The 20,579-nt window shown below is 43.5% G+C and overlaps 1 protein-coding gene across 1 annotated transcript in view; it reads right to left on the bottom strand.

Annotated features, from left to right (window-relative positions):
* GRID2 (glutamate ionotropic receptor delta type subunit 2) overlaps positions 1 to 20,579 on the bottom strand; it is a 2,300,191-nt gene that overhangs the window by 351,073 nt on the left and 1,928,539 nt on the right. The window contains exon 12 of the mRNA XM_029609341.1: positions 14,603 to 14,741. Within this exon, the coding sequence (XP_029465201.1) occupies positions 14,603 to 14,741 (139 nt within the window). The remainder of the gene's footprint in view (positions 1 to 14,602; positions 14,742 to 20,579) is intronic.

Here is a 20,579-nt window from a genome sequence, read left to right on the forward strand (position 1 = left end):
TTTTATGTCTTTCGATGATTATATTATTTAGTTATTTTGTATATTTGCTTTGCATGGGTATTTAGGTTGAATGCATGTGTGTATGCTTGTTGGGTGTATCACAAACAGCACAGAGACATCAAAAACCCTAAGGTGTAGAGTACAGGGTATTGAAAACAGCACAGAGGAACCAAAACCACCAAGGTGTAGAGTGCTGAAAATCACAAACAGAACAGAGGCATAGAAAGCCCCATGACAACATGAAAATGGAAAGGGAAACAACATTAATTATTTGAACTTGCCAAGGCAGGGTTGTTGAACTAGGCTAGTATCCCACGGTGATACATCAAAACAGTGAGGTGAAAAGCCAGAAAAGAAAAGGAGTGGGCAAAGAGGCATATTTTTTCTTTATTCACATTTTACTTTGGGGATAAAACACTCCAGCATGAACAAGAAAGAAGGAGTTGGAGAATTAGACTGGCATCCAAGCATCAAACAAGACAGACATATTAAAATCCCCAAGGTGTAGCATCAGGAACATGGCACCTAGGAATTGATGTAGCAAGATCCCCAAGATGTAGCATTAGGGGCAAGTCAGCACAGCAGAGTGGCAGGAAGACTCCCAAGATATAGCCTCAGGGGCAGGTCAGCAGGGCAATGCAGCAGGAAGACCCCCAAGATGTAGTAGCCGTTAGGCAGCATGGCACCAAGATCCCAAAGGTGTAGTATCAGGGAGCAAGGCAGCAAGTCAGAGCAGCAGCAAGACCCCCAAGTTGTAATATTAGGAGCAGGGTGGTTAGGCAGAGACAAAACACAAGCACCAAGATATAGCATCAAGGACAGGACAGAAAGTAAGAATGGCAGCAAGATCCCCAATGTGTTGCATCAGGAGGAGTGTAGCTAGACAGAATGGCAGCAAGACACTCACCAGCAAAGGCAGATTGATGTTCAAGAAGACCAACATTCATCAAATCCATCACCAATTTTAAATGATGAGAGCTCACTATGGGGTAGATTTTAAAACCTGCATGTGGGCGTACATGTGCGCATGCTACCTGGCTCGCACACATGTACGCCCTATTTTATAACTTGCGGGTACAGGTGCATGCATGTTATAAAATCAGAGGCCGGCACGCGTAAGGGGGTGTACAATTGTGCACTTTGTGCATGCTGAGCCGTGCTGTCTTCCCTCGTTCCACGACATCGGAACGGCCTGTGAGGGAACTTTCCTTCCCCCTTAAGTAACCTTCCCACCCCTTCCCCTAACCTTTTCCCCCCTAGCCCTACTCTACACTCCCAATTTCTTATCTCACCTTTTGTACCTGCCTGGAGGCAGGCGCAGGTTGCCGGCATGAGATCCTCTGACACAGCGGCAAATGGATGCTGTGTTGGAGGCCTCTGGCCCCGCCCCTCCCCACCCCAGACCACCCCTTTAGCAAAGCCCCGGGACTTAGATGCATCCCGGTGCTTTTCGCGCTTCGCTGGGCCTTTAAAAAATAGGCCCAATGCGCGTAAGGCTATTTATGCGCGTAGAGCTTTTAAAATCCAGAACTATGTCCCCAGCTTTTGGGAAGGTATATTTTTTAAGCATGCTGTTTGGTGGGTTGGAAAGATAATTCTGATCAATCTTGGCCAGGTCTGGCCAATATGCCTCTGGATCTGTGGCTATGTTCTTGATAGTGTCTGTTAGATAATGTGTCACACAAATCTTTAGTGGCATCTCCTTTGTTGGGATGGAACAGAGCTCTTGGATTTATATATGGTAGGGATGTGAATCGTGTCCTCGATCGTCTTAACGATCGATTTCGGCTGGGAGGGGGAGGGAATCGTATTGTTGCCGTTTGGGGGGGTAAAATATCGTGAAAAATCGTTAAAAATCGTTAAAAATCGAAAAATCGAAAAACCGGCACATTAAAACCCCCTAAAACCCACCCCCGACCCTTTAAATTAAATCCCCCACCCTCCCGAACCCCCCCCCCCCCAAATAACTTAAATAACCTGCGGGTCCAGCGGCGGTCCGGAACGGCAGCGGTCCGGAACGGGCTCCTGCTCTGAATCTTGTCGTCTTCAGCCGGCGCCATTTTCCAAAATGGCGCCAAAAAATGGCGGCGGCCATAGACGAAAAAGATTGGACGGCAGGAGGTTCTTCCGGACCCCCGCTGGACTTTTGGCAAGTCTCGTGGGGGTCAGGAGGCCCCCCACAAGCTGGCCAAAAGTTCCTGGAGGTCCAGCGGGGGTCAGGGAGCGATTTCCCGCCGCGAATCGTTTTCGTACGGAAAATGGCGCCGGCCATACGCGTATGGCCGGCGCCATTTTCCGTATGGAAAATGGCGCCGGCAGGAGATCGACTGCAGGAGGTCGTTCAGCGAGGCGCCGGAACCCTCGCTGAACGACCTCCTGCAGTCGATCTCCTGCCGGCGCCATTTTCCGTACGAAAAAGATTCGCGGCGGGAAATCGCTCCCTGACCCCCGCTGGACCTCCAGGAACTTTTGGCCAGCTTGTGGGGGGCCTCCTGACCCCCACGAGACTTGCCAAAAGTCCAGCGGGGGTCCGGAAGGACCTCCTGCCGTCCAATCTTTTTCGTCTATGGCCGCCGCCATTTTTCGGCGCCATTTTGGAAAATGGCGCCGGCTGAAGACGACAAGATTCAGAGCAGGAGCCCGTTCCGGACCGCTGCCGTTCTGGACCGCCGCTGGACCCGCAGGTTATTTAAGTTATTTGGGGGGAGGGTGGGGGATTTAATTTAAAGGGTCGGGGGTGGGTTTTAGGGGGTTTTAGTGTGCCGGCTCACGATTCTAACGATTTATAACGATAAATCGTTAGAATCTGTATTGTATTGTGTTCCATAACGGTTTAAGACGATATTAAAATTATCGGACGATAATTTTAATCGTCCTAAAACGATTCACATCCCTAATATATGGCCTGCATCAGGAGAGATGGTTCTGTGAGGACATTGTGGCTGTGGTATTTTGAGGTTGGGAAGGAAGAGGAAGCTGACAGGCTGGTCATCATGCTTGCACTACTCTCTGGGGTGGCCACTCTTTTCTGTTCTACATCCTTTCTACATCTCTGACTCTGACACTCCTGTTTACACACTCTAGCCACCTGTATCTTCTTTATGTATTTGAGGAACTGGGGTAAAGGGCAAGATACCCTTTTTCCTGTGGATCAAAATTGTACATGTAGACACCCCTTGGGTCTCCATTAGATGGGTCTAGATCCCTGCCCTTGAGTTAGTCTAGGTGGGAGATACCATCCCTACAGCACCTCTCCCTGAAGATGGCTGAGATGGTAGAATTCCAACCCAGAAAAAGGGGATTAGCCTAGGATAATGTGTGTGGCAGTGTAGGTTTGATTTTGGATGAGATAGGAGTAGTTTTAGTGTGCTTACCAAGTTTAAGCACCCTGCCTAGATAAGGAAGGAAAAGACATTGCCCTGCCAGGTCTTGGTAGGAGACTGGAGGGAAGAGAGACATCGAGAGATTTTTCATCCTTTTTGTAAAGTTTTTGTGAGATTTTGTGTTTTGAGACCTGTGCCTTCTGGGAGATTGAAACCTCTTCTCTAGGAGTGCAGGAGAGAGCTGTTACAGGATAAGAAAATCTCAAGACCATACCCTGAGGGACACATTCATAAATGTAGAAGCTGTTAGGATTAGTTAGTGTGTGGGCTCTGGACTGAGGTGAGAGACGGGAGGAGCCCGGTGAGCCTCACCGTCGGGAAGCGAGGTCTCAGCTGACGTCAGACACAGAATCAGTCTAGAGTCTTTATTAAAGAAATAGAGTAGCACCACCCGTGGAGTTGGGGTTGCCAGAGAGGAAGTCTCACAGACCCAGAGACACGGGTCTGTGAGTCGGTGGAATGGGGAATACCCAGAGAGGATACCTTCATAGAGTTGGTAGTGGCCCATGGAGCATGGTACACTGAAGAAGGTCCTCAGCAGAGACGGCAGTGGTCCGCAGAGTGGGGTACGCCGGTGAGGTCATTGGTAGAGATGGTATTGGTCCTCAGAGCAGAGCACACCGGAGAGGGTCCTCAGTAGAGATGATAGCAGTCCGCAGAGTGGGGTACACCTGATGAGGTCCTTAGTAGAGATGGTAATGGTCCGCGGAGTGGGGTATATCAGTGAGGGTCCTCAGTAGAGAGGATAGTGGTCCACAGAGTGGGGAACACCGATGAGGTCCTTAGTAGAGTTGGTAAAGGCCCGCAGAGTGGGATACACCCGAGGGAGTCCTCCATAGAGATGGTAATGGTCCGCGAAGAGGGGTACACCAGAGAGGTCCTCGGTAGAACAGGAATTAGACTGCAGAGCGGGATACACCCGAGATAGTCCTCCATAGAGATGGTAATGGTTCGCGAAGTGGGGTACACCAGAGAGGTCCTCAGTAGAACAGGAAGTAGTCCGCAGTGTAGGGTACAATGGTTCCAGGGAAGCCCCGGGGAATGAGACAGGCAGATGTCCAAAGCGATAGCTCCTCCAAGGAGTGGATAGCCAAAACGTGGAAAGGGCCCCCGAGGAGTAGACGTCTTATGCCAGGAAGCAGGAACTGGAATGCAGGGTCCTCTGAGAGCGAGGCGGAATTAGCAAGGAGGGATGTCTTTGCCAAGTCGTCAGTAGGCAGGGCCAGCTGGTTTAAATGCCCTGGAGGGATGATGTCATCCGGAAGGGATGCCCCCGAGTTTCCTACCATGACGTGCTTAAGACTGGCCCGTGAGCACGAGCATGCGCCTAAGGGATTCCGACGGCAAGATGGCTGTCAGCGGCGTCCGTGCTGCCCCGGGAGGTCTGGGAGCAGTAGGCAGGCCGTCGGCAGCTGGCGGAGGCTGCCAGTCTACCCCAAGGAGTCAGGGAAGTGAAGAAAGAGGTGAGCAGCAGCGGTCGCATCCGTCTACGACCAATGGGTGTAACAGAAGCACTATAAGTCCATACTTCTATTATGATGACGAACCTGGATTTAACTGGAAACCATTATTTGCTTGTAATGATGTTTTCACAATCAATCACAGTAAACTTATTTTGAATACCTATCCATTGAATCCTGCCTGTTTTGTTATTGTACCTTCCCTGAAGATCTGTGGTAACACATACCCAAAAGATGTTACTTATGCACTGGGTCTAGAAGGTTAGCAGTCTTCCCAACAGAAAGAACCCAACTCTTGGGACACAAAGATGGGGAAAGTGATTGTGGAGTCAGCCCCAAAATGTAAATATTTTTATGACCTCTCAGGATCCAGAGGACAAAATATAAATAATAATTCAACAAACATTTCTAAGCTGCTAGCAAAACAAAAATGGGTGTCAGAAAGCCAGAAAAGTGTAAAACGTCTCTGAGCAGAGGTATCCTGGTCCTCTTGATCATTCCCCCTTACCAAATATTTTTATAGGAGTTTTTTCGATTGCATTTAAAACATCATGTTTGCTGTATGATGTAAACTGACGTGATATGTTTTTACATGAATGCTGGTATACAAAAATCATTAAATAAATAAATAAAATAAATATCAATCAGTTCAAATGCGACAAATGACCCCGAGTACTGTAAATAGCAGAAAATTCAAGCAACAAAAATACCCCAACATCAGCTGACATTTTGAAAGGCCTGCATCAGGGGGAACTCATCTTAATATCTTTGTAGTCAATCATTCCAGCCATGTGCACGCAATTTTAAATGGATGTGTACAAATGCCGCTTCTACCGCGTAAGTAGAGGGATTTTAAAAGACAAGAGTGCAGAGGCCATTACCAGTTTTCCCAGTTCATTCCTGGTTCACACAGGTAAGGAATATGACTTCCAAAGCACTCTATTTTACTAGCCTCCCTTTTCCCCTGTTAGCACTGACCATTAAAACACTGCCTATCTGTCTATTTATCTTTATTTTATTACTTGCACATCATCCCCGGATACTGAAAGCGATCAGAGATGTGCTGGCGGGTCTGCTTAAGGACCTATTCAATAGATTCCTGGTAACGGGAGTGGTGCCATGGGATTAGAGAAGAGAGGTACTAGTCCCTCTTCTCAAGAAGGATAGCAGAGAGGAGGCCGCAAACTACAAGCCAGTTATCCTCACATCGGTGGTGGGAAAATTAATGTAGATGCTGCTGAAAGAAAGCTTTAGTGAACTATCTATAATCTGCTGGGTTGCTGGACTCAAGGCAGCATGGATTCACCAGGGGAAGGCCCTGTCAGACAAATCTGATAGATTTTTTTGATTGGGTGACTAGAGAATTGACTCGAAGAAGAACACTTGATGTGATCTACTTGGATTTCAGCAAAGCTTTTGATAATATCCCCACATAGGAGGCTTTTGAATAAAATGAGAAGCTTAGAGTGAGCTCCAAGGTGGTGGCACGGATTATAAACCGTTTGATCAATAGGAGGCAGCATGTAAAGGTAAATGGAACCTCTTCTGAAGAGAGAGCCATGTTAAATGGAATGCCACAGGGATTGGTGTTGTGACCGGTTCTATTCAATATCTTTGTGAGCAACATTGAGGAAGGGATAGAAGTTAATATAAATCAGATTTTTACTCTCTCAGATAATATAAGGACTAGGGGGCACTCCATGAAGCTAGCAAGTAGCTCATTTAAAACAAATCGATGAAAATTCTTTTTCACTCAGCGCATAGTTAAACTCTGAAATTCATTGCCAGAGGATGTAGTTACAGTAGTTAGTGTAACTGGGTTTAAAACAGGTTTGGCTAAGTTCCTGAAGGAAAAATCCATAAACTGCGATTAATTATTAAGCAATAGTAGCTTTAGATTTGTTTAATGTTTGGGTACTTGCCAGATACTTGTGACTTGGATCAGCCACTGTTGGAAACAGGATACTAGGTTTGATGGACCCTTGGTCTGACCCAGTATGGCATATCTTATGTTTTTATGTTCTTATCCATAGCATAAATAAAGTTACACAGCAGGGGACCCCAGCACGCACCTGTGCACATAAGTATTTACACACTAATTTCAATTTAGAATCCAGGAATGCCAAATGCCCCACCCAGACTACACCCCCACCCTGACCCTTTTTGAAATTTTCATTTGTGCGCATAGTGGCAAGAACCCACATATCCAGGCAGCTTTAAAAATCTGCTCAGTGTGTGCTGGCCCAACTTGTGCGTGTATTTCTCGGTTTTGCTGCTTGCTGGGCTTTTAAAATTAACCTTTGTGAAAAAATACTCTCTCTGATTTGTTTTAAATGTATTATTTATTAGCTTCATAGAATGTCTCTTAGTTCTAGTACTATTGGGTAAACAATTGTTTCCTATTTACCCGTTTCACCCCACTCAAGATTTTATAGCTTTCTATCATATGTTCTATCAGCTATCTCTTCTCCAGACTGAATGGCCTTTAAGGAAGCCATTCCATTCCCTTCATCATTTGACTGCCCTTCCCTATACCTTTTCTAATTTCACTATATCTTTATTGAAATGGATTGACCAGAAAAGTACATAATACTCTAGGTGTGGTTTCACCAGTGATTGATACAGAAGCATTAAGATATCTTCCAGTCTTTTCCTAATAACACCTAATATTCTTTTTAAGCTGAGGATGTTAGAGTATTGTTCACCAAGATTCCAAGATCTTTTTCTTGGGTAGTGATATTTAATAGGGAACCCAGCTTCATGCATCTAAAGTTTGGATTGCTTTTCCTTATATGAATCACTTTGAACTTGTTCACATTCAGGCCGATGCAATATCATCGTGTAAAAAAAAAATTGGCATCCAAACTGGGCGCACGTTTTTTGAACACACGCACATCCATGCCTCCTACACACGCGATGCAAAAGGCAAATGAGCTGCTGCTCTAAAAGGGCAGGGCTGTTCCAAATTGGTCCTTTTCACTAACACTTGTCAATGAAAGGACCAATCCCCACTTAATATTAATTTATTCACTCCTTCAATTGGGCCAGAAATTGGGGATGCTGCTTGGGGATGTTGCTTTCTATAGATCCTCCTTCTGTAACAGGAGGACAATAACAGGAGGAACCACAGAAAGCAGGATTTTATTTTTGTTGAGCCCTTGAGCGCAGCATGATTCTGCTTACTCTGGTTCCTCCTATTTAGTATTGCGATGATACTAATAGGAGGAATCACAAAAAGCAGGATATTTTTTTCATAACCCTTGAGCATGGCATACTTTAATGCCCGCTCCCGGGAAGACTTTCAATTTGCTATATTAGAATTGGTGCCTTGGCCACGCAGCAATTTTTGGCATTGCAGGTTAATAGCTAATAGCCTCATCTACATGGAATTTGCAAAGGATGAGCGCTGTTAGCTATGCATTTGATTGGATGCACATTTTGGACATGTTAATCCTTGTATTGCATTGACATAAGTCTAGCACATCCAAAACACGTGTCCAAACATGTGGTAAGCTGACCGGCCTGAATACATTTCATCTGCCCAGGCCCCCATTCTCACAAGGTCCTCTTTCAATATCTTACAATTGGCTCTTGATCTAATAACTTTTAATAATTTTATGCCATCTATGAATTTGAGCACCTCACTCATCATTCTCTGTTGTGAATGTGAACCCTTGAGCTGAGATGAGTTTGGCACTACCACCAGGAGAGGGCCCCTGTTGGTCCTCGTTGTTGGGAGTCGGTACAGGCTGAGAAGACCCAACTGGATCTTCACCTTTACCAGCCCTCTTTCCCTGCAGGTTGAGCCCTTGGGTACTGGGGCTGCCAGGACCTAGGTGTGGGTTTCTCAAGGTATGGAAACAGAGGCTGAAGCAGCATCGGCAGATAAACAGAACCAGGAACAGTCCAAAGGTCATGACGGATAGCGGACAGGAGAATACAGTAGGGATGTGAATCGTGAGATCGATCATCTTAACGATCAATTTTGGCTTGGGGGGGGGGGGGAATCTGATCGTCTGAGTTTTTTAGGTTAAAAAATCGTTTTGTTGGGGGAGGAGGGAAGGCAGGAAAACCGGCACACCAAAACAACCCTAAAACCCACCCCGACCCTTTAAAATAAATCCTCCACCCTCCCGAACCCCCCCAAAATGTTTTAAATTACCTGGGGTCCAGTTGGGGGGGGGGGGGGGGTCCCGGCACAATCTCCCACTCTCGGGCCACAGCTGCGTTAAGAGAAATGGCGCCGGTGGCCCTTTGCCCTTATCATATGACAGTAATATTCAACAACATATAGTGACATATAAATATATTTCTCAATCTTTATTGATAACAAAAGATATTAAAAACCTCCAAACAATTTTATTCTAAATATACCCCGGATCACCACATTTAAAAATACCCCAATACCATATTCTTTCACATACCATCCATTCAACGCATTCACACAACAATCTACACAAAAAGCTTTTTACAAACAATTCCTCAAAATTCACATTAGATACACAACAGCTGGTTCATATATCTTTTATAAGCAGAAAGAGTCCAATTTCACCAAATTTTCTTCTTCGTTCCCAAAAACGTCAAACACTTCAATATATCTTTATATATCTTTATCCTCTCTCTTTATCCTCTCGACATGTTTCGCCTCTTGTCAGGCTTCTTCAGGAGAGCTTGTATAAAGTCTCCTGCTGCTTATATTCTGATCTTCAATCGATATCCAAAGGAATTATTTTTCTACAAACATTTCACAAATTTAATTAATATTTTCTAAAAAATTTTTTAATTCTAACATTTTCCAAAATTGTTCTAAAACATTTCATCATTAGCTATTTTACCTGAACGTCCTAGCTAATCTCTCCTGGACGTGCAGCAGATATCCCCGACTCTTTTTTCACCAATTAAATGTATCTTACTTCTAATTGGTGAAAAAAGAGTCGGGGATATCTGCTGCATGTCCAGGAGAGATTAGCTAGGACGTTCAGGTAAAATAGCTAATGATGAAATGTTTTAGAACAATTTTGGAAAATGTTAGAATTAAAATTTTTTTTAGAAAATATTAATTAAATTTGTGAAATGTTTGTAGAAAAATAATTCCTTTGGATATCGATTGAAGATCAGAATATAAGCAGCAGGAGACTTTATACAAGCTCTCCTGAAGAAGCCTGACAAGAGGCGAAACATGTCGAGAGGATAAAGAGAGAGGATAAAGATATATTGAAGTGTTTGACGTGTCGACATGGTGAGGGCAATATGGCCCGAGGGCAGAAGGTCGCTCCCGGACCCCCGCTGGACTTTTGGCAAGTCTTGTGGGGGTCAGGAGGTCCCCCAAGCTGGCCAAAAGTCCCTGGGGGTCCAGCGGGGGTCCGGGAGCGATCTCCTGCACTCGTGACGTCAGGTCACAGGAACCAAAATGGCGCCGGCGCTACCTTTGCCCTGTCATATGGTAAGGGCAAAGGGCCACGGTGCCATTTCTCTTAACGCAGCCATGGCCCGAGAGTAGGAGATTGTGCCGGGACCCCCCCACTGGACCCCAGGTAATTTAAAACATTTTGGGGGGGTTCGGGAGGGTGGGGGATTTCTTTTAAAGGGTCAGGGTGGGTTTTAGGGTTGTTCTGGTGTGCCGGTTTTCCTGCCCTCCCCCCTCCCCTGAGGGGAATTGTTATTGTATCGCGGCTCTAACGATTTTTGACAATTTAAAATATATCTGACGATTGTTTTAAATCGTCAAAAAATGATTCACATCCCTAGAATACAGAGAAACAGGCTGGAGGTCAGAGCAGGTGAAGATCAGGCAGAGTCGATGTACCAGGCAAGTTCAAAACCAGGAGGTCAGTCCGGAGGGATGAGGAGGCAGGAGGCAAGGAGCAAGGCTGGAATGCAGGATCAGGAGTCAAGGCTGGGACATAGGATCAGGAGGCAAGGCTGGAATGCACGATCCGGAGTTAATGCAGAACTTGCACTCTGAAGCAGAGCAGGACCCATTGCTGAGACAAAGTGTTGGAGTCAGGGCCAGGTATATATACCTGCCCTGACTGACATCATCTTCATGGACCAGGGGGAAGTTTCCCGCCACGGGCTCTTTAAATTGCAAGTGACAGCGTGCACTTGCGCCTAGGAGGCTGGGATGGTGGCGTGCCTTGCCGCGAGGGCAGGCTGCATCAGTGGCAGTAGCCGCGGTGAGCGGCGACAGGGGAGAGCTGGGACTGGAAGCCTTCTGGTGGAAGTAAAGGGACTCGGCCTCTGCTGGGGATCCTAACACTTTCTTTTCCAAATCATGAGCAATTCCATTTGGGTATTATAACATAAAACTTTGTTTGGCATCATGAGATGGCATAACATTGCTTTAGTGCTGTGAAATTTATCCAAAATGATTTAGCATGGACAAAAAATTATAAGAAAAAAATCATGATAAAGATAGGTGGTGTAATGGTTTTGTCACCTCAGCTTTAGACTTTCTGCTTCTCAGGGCAAGGACCATGTTATAAAACTGCTGTGTATAGAGCTATGATTATCACTAGTATTTTGTCATTAATGATACTGGTAAAGAATGTCAAGATTAATCTAAAGTTCAGCATCTTGGGATAATTCAAATTCATCCCGCATACATTTTAGTTTGCAAAGCCTGAGTCAGGTGTGGAGAACACAAATGCTGGAAGGATGTGCATTTTTGTAGTTTATCATTTTCTTGGTAGTTAAAAAGCATGGGGGTCCTTATTAAGGCAATGTGTGCTTGTGCTAGTTAGCGGGTAATAGGGGTGTGCATTCGTTTGCAATGTATTGGCAGTCCGCAACGTATATGCCATATTCGTTGTATACGTGGGGTCATGAAACATATGGCGAACTCCCACGAATACAATGTATCACTAATGAATAAACCCCCACCCTTCTGACCCTCCCCAAGACTTGCCAAAAGTCCCTGGTGGTCCAGCGGAGATCCTGGAGCGATCTTCTGCACTCGGGCCGTCGGCTGCCGGTATTCAAAATGGCGCTGATAGCCTTTACCCTTACTATGTCACAGGGGCTACTGGTGCCATTGGTCGGCCCCTGTCACATGGTAGGAGCACAAGATGGCGCCGGCTGTCCATTGCTCCTACCATGTGACAGGGGCCGACCTATGGCACCTATAGCCCCTGTGACATAGTAAGGGCAAAGGCTATCGGCGCCATTTTGAATACTGGCATCTGACAGCCCGAGTGCAGGAGATCGCTCCAGGACCCCCGCTGGACCACTAGGGACTTTTGGCAAGTCTTGGGGGGTCAGGAGGGTGGGGGGTTGTAGTAAATTAAATTTAAAGGGTTGGGATGGAGTTTTTTTTGGGAAACAAATACATATGTAACTAAAGAATGAATTGGGGTCCCCCGAGAACGGATGCAACGGATTTGGGTCTCGACGAATACGAATACCAAACGGGACAAATCCGTCCCTGCTGCACATCTGTCCCTGCAGCAGGGACGGATTTGTAATACATAACCTGCTGACTAGTGGACGGCGGGTAATACATAACCTGCTGACTAGTGGTATATATTCAGTGGTGCAGCCGCACACTGAATGTACCCAGCTATCTTACGGCTAACTTTAGAACAGCTCTATGGCCCAACCAGAGTTAGCTGGATAAGTTAAGAGGCTAACTTTGCATATGAGAGTTAGCCAGTTAACTTATCCAGCTAACTCTGCTCCTTCGCAGAACATCTCTCGCCCACCCATGGAATGCATTTTATTTATCTGGCTAAATTCTAGCCAGATAACTAATTACCTGGCTAGAATTTAGCTGGATAAGGGCTGAATTTAGCTGGGTAATCAATTTAGATGGATAAGTATTATGTTATCCATCTAAATGACATTTGATTATGGCCCTCTGTGTTTTTCTCTCTCTTTCTCATTCCTGCAAGCTTCCATTTTGCCTGACAGAGAAAGTTATTTGAATAATGCACTAGCCAGGAACATGAAAATGCAAAACAAAAAAGGGAAGGAAATAAACCATAATGAATCTGAGAGACAAAAATGAGTGATGCATAAATAAGACAGAAACAGACAGGGAGAGGGGAAAAATGTAAATTAAATAGAGCAAAGAAACAAAAGAGACTTAAATACAAAGAGAAGAAGACTGAAACAATATAGGTGTTCAAAGTTTTCTAGGTCCTTATAAGACTCGTAACAATTTAAATATATAGGCCTTGATTCCATAATAGGGCTCCTTCAAAATGCAAATCTCATAACTGTATTTATATTTTATTAACTAAATCCACAGCTACAACACTGACAGTCTTGAGACAGCAATAGTAAAACACCTTAGAATGGCCCAAAGCTATGCTATGTTAAATCGCAAAGGAAATAATTTAATATACAAACAGCACCAGATATATTATTCATTATAAATAAGTAATATCACTCAATTTGGATTTAAAAAAACAAGGAAAGAGAAAGTTAAATTGACTGAATTCTGGCTGCCAAATGGCAAGAGAGAATCCCAAGCCTCATGCAACATTTAAAGGAATCGTGGAGCATGCAGCTTTATATTAATAGAAAAAGCATGCAGCACTTTCTTAAAATGACACTTTTCCCTATGCCCTGTGGAGTGCATTGTTGAGCAGTGAGGGAGCTGTTCTTTGAGTGAGCAATTCCAAGGAACTCCCAGAACGGAAAGGAGCAGGGACTCTTCCAGTGTGCAGATTTTAGTGATTCACTCTGTGGGATGTCAGGGTTAGGTAACAGTATATTCTTCACACTTATTTTTACTTTCATGCTAGTGTTCCTTGTTCTCTAAATACACATTGTAATCAGGGGGGAAAAAAAAGGAAAAATGTTCATTGCTTTGCCACAATTTAACTGTTAACAGCTTCTCTGGCATTATTCACAAGATGGTTGTTTGTATGTCTTGAGCAGTTTGTAAACTTAACCCTCTTAAGTCATCTTAACTCCCATCCCATCTGAATTTTAATTCACTTAATTGGTCTGACTAGGCACTGCACACTGCAAAGGAAGAACTTTCTGGAGATATCTAGATAACACTTTCAGTTACATAAAATATTGGTAGAGAATGTTACAGAAATAGTATTATTAATAATGATGATCATCTATATCACATTTTTAATCCTTATTTTAAAACATATTTGATCCAGCAGTTTCTTACAGCTCATATTTGGAATCCAGCTAAATCAATCTGGCCTGTTTTGAAGCTATGGCATTGTAAGCTTTTATTTGACAAAACCTCAGGTCACCTTTTCATAATACTGCCCTCAAAAGTAGCATAGACAACAGCAGTCCAGGGGCCAAAGAACACAATTCCTTCTAGAACCTTAGTACTTCTATACCCTGACTCTGGCCGGCAGGTGTTGCTATTGGCTAGTGGTTAGGAAAGCTGGAGACTGAAACTTCATCCACAGCATCCCCAGCCCTGTTTGACCTGAGGAGATGGTGGTCCTTTCTAACTTATACTGCAAAGCTCTTCACAAGAAATGAGCTCATTATCTGAAGAACAGGATAAAGAGAAAATAAGAGAATTTAATTGAATTTTTTTGCCTCAGGATAATTGGGATCTTTAATTTCACTATTCCCTCTCATCCTTGCAGACTAAAGCACAGAAAGGGATACTGGGAGGCTCTAGAGTCAAGGTCATTGGTACTGCAAGATGGCCATCTCTGAAATTCATAACTCAAGGCCTTAATGGCAGAAATTAGTCCATCATGGTACTATGCTCCTTTACCATTCATAAAACTCTTCCCCCCCAGCATTCTGTTAACTGCATGGTATTCCACTTACTGGATGGAGTTTTCAATCCGAGAGATTGTGAGAAAAGCTGCTAAGTTTGCAGTGTAAGACGAGATGACTATCAGCGCAAAGAGCCACCAGGCTCCCATCATCATTCGGGTTGCTAGTGTGGTGTAGGGAACTTCTCCTCCTGTTAGACCAAAAAAAAAATTATAACTTGCATTCAGTATCAATGCCAAGACAATAAGCAGTATTCAAGGTTAATAAAGAAAATGCCAGTGCTGGTGCCTCTGCTAGTCATCACTACAGGATTTATAACCAGATCTGTGTTGGTGACCGTCATGCATCTATTGTAAATTATTGAGTTTCCCCATGAACTAAACTTAATTGCAGTACAATAATTAAATCACTCCTTTGGTGTCATTTATTCTTAATTTATTTAGAGCCTGGGATGATTAATGACCATTTAAATTTGGAGGAGGGAGTATGGTCTAATAGAGCACTAAACAACGAGTCAGGATAAATCCTGAAATGCAAGCTCAGATCCCCTCTCTCACTGTTTTTGTGTGACCCTTGGCAAATTACTTTACATTGTCTTCTTGTTTAACCCAGATGTAATTAGATAATGGTAACATCACTTTGCATCTGCTTGACCTGCATTTTTGCAGGTCCAGCACCAAAAGTGTGCTGCCAGTAGTAGCTTTATGCATTTATTTAGAAAAAAAATAAAGTGTAAAGCATGTTGAAATCCTAGTTGGATGAAAGGTGTGATACAAATCTAAATTATTTTCATTATGATTAAATGTTGAGTCATCAAGTGATATATTCACCAATGTGTCATAGCTTGCAAGCAGACCAGTGAAACTAGATGGGCCTGGTTGTCATTGACTGACATTATATTTTGTAAAGGTCAATGATAAAACCAGTATTAGCATTTTACATTGTATATCCTGCTTTAGAGTCCAAGTTCAACAGATACTCGCTTCCAGTCACATGTGTGGTGGATGGTACATAGTAAATAATGGCAGATGAAGACCCACATGGTCCATCCAGTCTGCCCAGCGAGTTGTTTAGGGTAGTAATTGCCGCTTTGTGCAGGTTACTCCATTTCTTCATTTCCATCTCTTAGCTACCACAGATACTCTTTGCTTGTCTTATGCTCTTTTTAAATCCATTACCAGGTTCTGAGAAAAAAAGAGGCTGGAATTCATATGCAGGATGCATGGTTTTTTTTAAGGGACCAAAGGACAAATTAAGCAGGTGGAGGGAAAAGGTGCTGGTACTCGATAGCAGCAAGTACCCCTTGAAAAAAAGCCCTGACCATTCTCGTCTTCACCACCTCTTTCAGGACGGCATTTCATAGCATCCATCACTTTTTCCATCAATAAATACTTCCTGATGTTGCTCCTGAGTCCGCCCCCTCGGAGTTTCATGCCATGACCCCTAGTTCCACAGCTTACTTTCTATGGGACAAGATGTGATTTTTGTGCATCATTTATACCTTTCAGGTATTTAAAAGTGTGTATCACATCCCACTTTCTCTTCTCTCCTCCAGGGTATGCAGCATATTTAGGTCCTCCAATCTCATCTCATAAGTCTTTTGGTGCAGACCCCACAACATTTTGGTTGCCTTTTCTCTGGACCGTTTCTATCTTGTGTCTATCCTTTCTGAGATACAATCTTCAGAATTGAACACAGTGAAGGTGAGGCCTCATGAAAGACCCGTACAGGGGCACTATCATCCCTTTTCTCTTGCTGGCTAGGCCTCACTCTCTATGCAGCCAAACATCCCTCTGGCTTTAAGCACCACCTTGTCACTGTACATTGGCTGGAACACTGCCAAATAGCATCTAAATGAAAGAAGTCCCAGCGGTACTATTTTCCAAGGAATGAACGTACAGGCAGATAAAATTGCTTGATCATAGAGGCCAATATTAACATTAGATAATTTGTCCTGTACGGTCAGCAGGATAAATGTCCCGCTGAACATACTTGCTTAAAGCTATCCAGCTACATGTACTGGATAACTTGAAAACTTAACTGGCTACGTTTGAAGAGATTAGGTTTTCAAGTTATCCAGCCTTGTGTAGCCGTATAACTTTCTACTTAACTGGCTATCTTCAAACATATTTGGTTATAAATAGCTCTCAGTGTCACCCCAAAAACTATAATTCTAAGGGCCCTTGGCCTGATTTTAAGCCTTTCCCTTCCCCACCCCCTTAAATATGAATGGCCCTGATGGGCTCAGCAGCCCCAAAAGAAGCACATCACTTCCCCCCTCCTGCCGCTGCTGTCACCAGTTTCATAAAAAAAAAGTAGTCATCAGTTATCCCGGCCTTCATCCCCACCCCACCCCCCATCACAGCAGAAACTGCCTCACCCCTTCTCCACCCCAGATTCTGCCTCACCCCTTCTCCACCCCAGATACTCCTATTCCCCCTCCCCCCCCCCCCCCGACGGCCAGAGCAGATCCCTGCCAGGAGTGAGGTCTTACTCACCCACTCCAGGCGGCTCCAGTGCTGCTTCTAATTGGCAACGCTGGAATTGTAATCTTACATTTCCAGTACTGCTGATCAGAATCAGCGCTAGAGCCTCCAGGAGCAGGTGAGTAAAACGCTTGTTCCCGGGAGGGGGTTGGGGGGGATGAAAGCTAGGATAACGGATGACTACTTTTTTTTAATGAAACTGGACTGGGAAAGATGATGGCGGTGGCAGTGGTGGTAGAGGCAAGGGGGAAGAAGGGATTTGCTTGTTTTGAGCCTGAAATCACAGATGTTGTTACGTCAAGGAACGGCCCCGCACCTGAAAGGAGAAAGCTGGTGCTGTTCCTTAATGTAACAAAATTTATGCTGACGCTTTAAGAAGATATAGCTCTCCCTCAGTTACTCCATTTTGAACCCCAGATACTTACAAGTCTTGAAGCATGGATTACTGATAAGCCATCTGTATTCTTTTATAGAAGAATGTCCAATGATTTTGTGATTTAATGCTTGAGGAAACTTTCATTGCAAAACACTAGCCATATTGGGCGTGTTTTGTTATCTTACATTAAGAACTGTTGTGGCCATTTTGCATGCTTTAAAAATTATTTGGAAGGTGAATGATTGAACTGAGCAGGTGGTCCATGCTGCATATAGCAGGATACACTGACAGGCTTGCTGACACCTGTTAACGAATTGACATATCTAGAATTTTTGCTGACCAAATCTTTGTTAGTTCAATAGTTTGGTTTCCCTCCATTTTTTTGTCATTCACTGGTTTGGGTTACATTTTGGCTCTTTTTAAATATATATTTTTGAATATCTAACCCATAATGTTTTCATTTACAAACCCTATTCAAGCACTTGATTTATTATGAAAGTGTTTAGCTTTTGATTAGTTAATGTGGCTTCAATTCCTTTCTATTCACGTTAAGGAACTATTCTATAATAACGGGGGTCTATGATATTAAATGTTAACATGCATGATCAGGGCCATTTATACAGGCTAAAATTAGCAATCTATGCAGTAAGGTCTTAATGTGCATGTTAAGATGATCCTCAACATAACAACATGTAAGCACTGAAATTACACTTACCTGAATGTGAGTGAAGGAGCATTATATATATAAATAAGGCTTTACTGGGCCTACAGAAAATTACTTGGCATGCATGCAGACCTCCACCTACTATTGGCTGTGGGCCCAGTAAAGGCAAATTAATTCACCTTGATATGCATTATCCAATTATATCTGGGTTAAACAGGAAGACAATGTAATGTAATTTGCTAAGGGTCAGTCAAAAACAGTGCGAGGGGATCTGATCTTGCATTTCAGGATTTATCCTGACTCATTGTTTAGTGCTTTATTAGACCATACTCCCTCCTTTAAATTTAAATGGATATTAATCATCACAGGCTCTAAATAAATTAAGAGTAAATGACACCAAGGGAGTGATTTAATTATTTGATTGCAATTAAATGTAGTTCATGGGGAAACTCAATAAGTTATATAATAGATCATGACTATCACCAGCATGCACAAAATGTTTCAAAATTTCCCCATGCTAATCAATCCATTCATCCACCCCCATCATAAAAGGCTTGTCTCCAAGTACCATCTCTCCCCACCTTGCCCCACTCTTACCCAACTGGAAACATGTCTTTACCAAGCTGGAAGGATTGGTTCTTTAAGAACATAAGAACATAAGAAAATGCCATACTGGGTCAGACCAAGGGTCCATCAAGCCCAGCATCCTGTTTCCAACAGTGGCCAATCCAGGCCATAAGAACCTGGCAAGTAACCAAAAACTAAGTCTATTATACCCAAAAACTAAGTCTATTATGGGCAAAGGGATTTTAGAACCCTCCTGCCCACACAGTTATTGATTAGTATGAGGGATTTCAGGTTATTGTACACCCAGAAAAATATTTACACCTGCTCCAAGACACATCCAAAATCTTTTGCCCTTTAATGGGCACATAGCAAATCATGAATGGAAATCAGCATAACACACTATTTCTCATTGGCCTTTCATATGATGCTCCCTCATTTACATTTGGGTAAATACTAATGTTCTAGGGATGTAAATTCATTTCAAAGACATGCATAAAGCATGACAAATGAGGCCATTTTTGATTCACTTTGAAGGGAACAAACTGTAAAGGGCTTTTCACAAAATTACCTGGAAATTTGTGGATATTTTCATTTCATAGTTAAAACAGGGTCTTCCCTGAGGGTCTCCAACCCCACTCCCACACTGTAAAATCAAACCCGTGGCCCAGTCCTAGCCAATTGTGCTCAGCCTAGCTCATCCGGGTTCAGCAGAGGCCTCCTTAGGCCTACCTCTGATCCACACTTCTGCCCCACAAAAAATAATATCTGGGACCTGTAAATTCCTTGGGCCCCACTTCCCCATTCCTGAGGTCTGCAAGATCCAAAAGGCAGGAGTGATTTCTGCCTGTTCTTGCCCTCTTTCTCTGTACTGTAGAAAGACTGTCAATTTCCCTTAGAATGTCTTTTATGTCTTTTTTTATGCTATCCTGAGAACATAAGAACATAAGAACATAAGAAAATGCCATACTGGGTCAGACCAAGGGTCCATCAAGCCCAGCATCCTGTTTCCAACAGTGGCCAATCCAGGCCATAAGAACCTGGCAAGTACCCAAAAACTAAGTCTATTCCATGTAACCATTGCTAATGGCAGTGGCTATTCTCTAAGTGAACTTAATAGCAGGTAATGGACTTCTCCTCCAAGAACTTATCCAATCCTTTTTTAAACACAGCTATACTAACTGCACGAACCACATTCTCTGGCAACAAATTCCAGAGTTTAATTGTGCGTTGAGTAAAAAAGAACTTTCTCCGATTAGTTTTAAATGTGCCCCATGCTAACTTCATGGAGTGTCCCCTAGTCTTTCTACTATCCGAAAGAGTAAATAACCGATTCACATCTACCCGTTCTAGACCTCTCATGATTTTAAACACCTCTATCATATCCCCCCTCAGTCGTCTCTTCTCCAAGCTGAAAAGTCCTAACCTCTTTAGTCTTTCCTCATAGGGGAGTTGTTCCATTCCCCTTATCATTTTGGTAGCCCTTCTCTGTACCTTCTCCATCACAATTATATCTTTTTTGAGATGCGGCGACCAGAATTGTACACAGTATTCAAGGTGTGGTCTCACCATGGAGCGATACAGAGGCATTATGACATTTTCCGTTTTATTCATCATTCCTTTTCTAATAATTCCCAACATTCTGTTTGCTTTTTTGACTGCCGCAGCACACTGAACCGACGATTTCAATGTGTTATCCACTATGACACCTAGATCTCTTTCTTGGGTTGTAGCACCTAATATGGAACCCAACATCGTGTAATTATAGCATGGGTTATTTTTCCCTATATGCATCACCTTGCACTTATCCACATTAAATTTCATCTGCCATTTGGATGCATTGTCATTTTAAAAATGTAGGCAATCTCTCACCACTGAGAGACTGTTTCCTGCATCTACTACCCTCTCTGTAAATACATATTTCTTATGATTACTCCT

This window comes from Rhinatrema bivittatum, chromosome 1, assembly GCF_901001135.1.
Source record: "Rhinatrema bivittatum chromosome 1, aRhiBiv1.1, whole genome shotgun sequence".
Lineage (NCBI taxonomy): Eukaryota > Metazoa > Chordata > Amphibia > Gymnophiona > Rhinatrematidae > Rhinatrema > Rhinatrema bivittatum.